The 3,646-nt window shown below is 39.0% G+C and overlaps 2 protein-coding genes across 2 annotated transcripts; both read right to left on the reverse strand.

Moving 5' to 3' along the window:
- Positions 1 to 892: 892 nt before the first annotated feature.
- Positions 893 to 1,825, reverse strand: FOMMEDRAFT_99171 (uncharacterized protein; the record flags this gene model as incomplete). The annotated part of the gene is made up of 2 exons (XM_007272198.1): positions 893 to 1,453; positions 1,610 to 1,825. Coding segments are annotated over 2 exons (777 nt in total), but the record flags the coding sequence as incomplete, so codon positions are not given.
- Positions 1,826 to 3,094: 1,269 nt separating this feature from the next.
- On the reverse strand, positions 3,095 to 3,631 carry FOMMEDRAFT_99170 (uncharacterized protein; the record flags this gene model as incomplete). The annotated part of the gene is made up of 1 exon (XM_007272199.1): positions 3,095 to 3,631. A coding segment is annotated over one exon (537 nt), but the record flags the coding sequence as incomplete, so codon positions are not given.
- Between the last annotated feature and the right edge of the window lie 15 nt (positions 3,632 to 3,646).

Below are 3,646 nucleotides of genomic sequence, written 5' to 3' on the forward strand. Positions count from 1 at the left end.
TGGAGTTGCAGCTGATGACAATGAAGAACGAGTTTGATACAAAGATCATGGCTCTGAGGCAGGGTATCAACTTCTTAGCCATGGCAGCAGAAGCCTCTGTAGATAGTAGGGTGGAAGAGTTAGAGTAGGAAATAGAACAGGGTAGAAAGTAGAGAAATAAAAGTCCAGTTTTGTTTTTATGAAAAAAACTGGAAACATAAGGAATAAACAGAATGGAACAGAAATGGATGGAATGGATAGGAAAATAGATAAAATTAGAGAGTTAAGAGGAATGGAATGGATGGATGGATATTTTTATGATTTATGTATAGAACTAGTGGAATAGGATGGGAATAGGTGGAAAAGAATCATAATTTGTATAAAGGTTTATATGCTTATAGAATGTTGTATAGGCTTTTTGCAATTTATTGTAAATGAGAAGGAATGTAACAGAAGATCAAAAGTATGTGAATATAAAATGTAACAAAGCATAGGGAACTGTGGTAGAACACAGTATTTACAGATTTACACAACTGTTAGGTGTTGCTGGTAGGGAATCAATCCCTATATTTTAGTTTCCAGTACAAGACTGGGAGGGTATATTGAAAAATTGTGCATTCTCAAATCAGGAGTCTGTGACTTCTGCACTTGGTTCTACTTCAAGCATAGTATCTGAAGCACAGTTGTCTAGATCATCTGTATCCTTGCAACTAGTCCTGTACAGTTCTGCATCTTCCAGTGTTAGTTCTACAGCCTTAATGAGATGTAAGATAGGAACTGTTAAATGTGAATACAGAAAATACAGAATTAGGCAAAATGCTGCAATACATAACTTGGCCACTGCTCTGTCCAATTCTGCTACAACATAAGTGTTTCCTTTCATTCTTCACACTACTATGAACAGTCCAAGGTATTACAGTTTCATCTTTCGTCCTAAGTCATTGCTCACTTTTGAATTGTGGATTAGCACTAGTGTACCTGGAGCAAAGTTGTAGTCCTTGATCCGATTACAATTGACTTCTGCAAAATGCTTTGCATATCTTTCACAGGTGTTCCAAACACATTCCATCATTTGTGTAAGGTTGTCTGGTCTCTTCTGCAATTGTTGTGCTTGTATTACTACCAGTTCCTCTGTTGTTAGTAGTGATCCTTCAGGTGGAACCAAATACATTGCCTTGTTCAGGTCAAACAGTAATATTGGCTCTACTCCATGAACAAGGTAATAAGGAGAATATCCAGTTGCTTTCTGAATTGTAATCCACTCTGCCCAGAACACAGAATGCATGTACTTATACCAATGTCCAATATTGTCTCCTACTGTCTTTACAATTGCTTCCTGTACATCCAAGTGTTTCTGCTCAATAATTCTGTTTGTGCAGGAGTTATATGTAGAAATCCGAATATGATTGATGTAGTACTGTTCTTGCAAATAGTCTAGTACTGCAACATAAGGTGTTCTGTTGTCTGTTACAAGCTCAGGACATGCCCTGTATCAGTATAGAAGTTCTTCAAAGATGAACTGTCCTATCATCCTTCTGTTCTCTGTATGAAGCATGCAAAACTCTGGATACCCTGATAACAAACAGTGTGCATGCACAATATATCAGAATCTTCCTGCTTTCAGCATAACCTTTGTATCTATGTGGATCTTTTGGAAAAGTAGCACAATCTCTAGAATACTTGGTGGAATCAGCACTTGTTGCATCTGCCAAGTCTGACATGCATGACAAGTCCTAATAAAGTACTTAATGTCTTCTGTAAGAGATGGCCACCAGAACTGATCCAGTAAACAGGCTCGTACTGCAAAGATTCCCTTGTGTCCTAAGTCTTTGTGTGCTATCCTAACCAACTCTCATCTCCTGTCCTTATCCAGCACAATCTGATGCTTTCCTTCAGGACCTTGATGCCAGATCTTATTGTTCTGTACAAAGAACTGTACTGTGTATTGTATAAATGTTAGAAAATCAGCATCTGCAATTCTGCTTGGTTTGTAGAGCAAGCCAAGATACTCTTTCACAGCCTTCAGTCTTGCTTCTTGCCTTTCAGCAGTTGGTGATTGTAGAAATCATTCTGCTGTTGTGTCCAAACCCTCAGCCTTGTTACTGTAGATACTGTGCACAACCCCTATTAGCTCTAGATTGTCACCCTCTGCTTTGTCATCTGCTCCCTCTACCTCCTCAGTTCCCACGACTCTGTAAGACTCTCCTCCAGGTTCCTGCTCATGTACTCCTTTGTCTGCTACACCTTCTACTCTTCTGTGTTCCAGATCAGGTTGTTCCAGTTTATCTTGACGTATCCAATTCCAGTTCTGTTTCAGAATAATGACTTCCAGGAATAATCTACATTACAGTCTGCCAGAACGTGTTGCCTGTAGTGTGTCCTTGTTTACTTGAAATGATTTGTCAATAATGTTGTTGTGTGTCTCCCAGCACATTGCATCTGAAACCTGGGACTGTGTTTCTATACACTTGACTAACAAGGCTTTGTGTTCTGTAGCCCTGCAAGTTTCCAGCTGATGTCTGTGTTGTATAGATTCTATTTCTGCTATGTAAAATCTGTATGACTTGTCAATCCAGTCTTTATAGGTGTTGTTGTCTGGGGGGTCTTTGGGTGCTGCTCAGCATCACAATAATCTGTCTGTACACTTGAAGTCTGATGTAGGAATGTGGCAGAACTCGAAATTGAATAGCAAAATACTAGCTATCCAGTGATTGATTGTAGCATTGGGCTGTAGGTCAGGCTTATTGATCATTCCCTTTATGTATGAAGTGTCCATTTCCACAATTAATTTCTTGATGCCTATGAGATATATGTGTGATGTGTAAAGTGCATGATAAAGTCTGAAGAGCTCTATTTTTGCTTACAAATATTGTGCTTACATTGTGTTCCAGTTAATCAATCCAAATCGATTTATTCTCTGTTTGCAATCTAGGTGCTCCTGACTGATATACTATCCTACTCTGATGATAGACAAATCTACTGCCAAGACTACTGGATACTCTGACTCATAGTCAATTAGTGTTAGTGCAGGGCAATGTAAAACTGCTTCCTTGAGTGTGTCCATAGATTTCTGTGCCTCATCATTCTAATTGAATATCAAGTTCTTTTGTGTGAGTCAATTGAGTGGTTGTGCTAACTTTGCATAATTCCGAATAAAAACATGAAGCACTCCTACTGTTCCAAGGAATCCCTGTACTTCTGTAACACTCTTGTAAGGTAGCCAATCCCTAACCTTCTGTATTTGTGATTCTTCAGCCTCTCTCCCCAAATATGTCAGCTTATGCCTAACAAATATTGCAGATTTGTTACAAAGCATTATCTTCTTTCCAGAAAACGTCCCTCCTACAGCTTTCACTCTCTGCAAAATCCAGTTTACGTCCATCAGATGCTTGTATACAAACTTCTGTATTCCCTCATTCTTAGGAAGCGTTTCCTCTGTTCTGTCTGCTGTCTCATATCTTGAGCAGGGTCCAATTACCAGAACATTGTCTGTGTATGGGTTTGTAACATCCAGAATCTTGTTGCAAAGAATAAACACTAAGTCATTATGCAGAATCTGTACTGAGTTAGTGTAACCCATTAGTAATACTGTCAAGCAAAACATCCCTAGAGGTGTCTGGAACATTGTCAGATCTCTAGACTGCTCATCCAAACTCCTCTGATCAAA

The sequence above is a fragment of the Fomitiporia mediterranea genome (genome assembly GCF_000271605.1).
Source record: "Fomitiporia mediterranea MF3/22 unplaced genomic scaffold FOMMEscaffold_348, whole genome shotgun sequence".
NCBI classification, from domain to species: domain Eukaryota; kingdom Fungi; phylum Basidiomycota; class Agaricomycetes; order Hymenochaetales; family Hymenochaetaceae; genus Fomitiporia; species Fomitiporia mediterranea.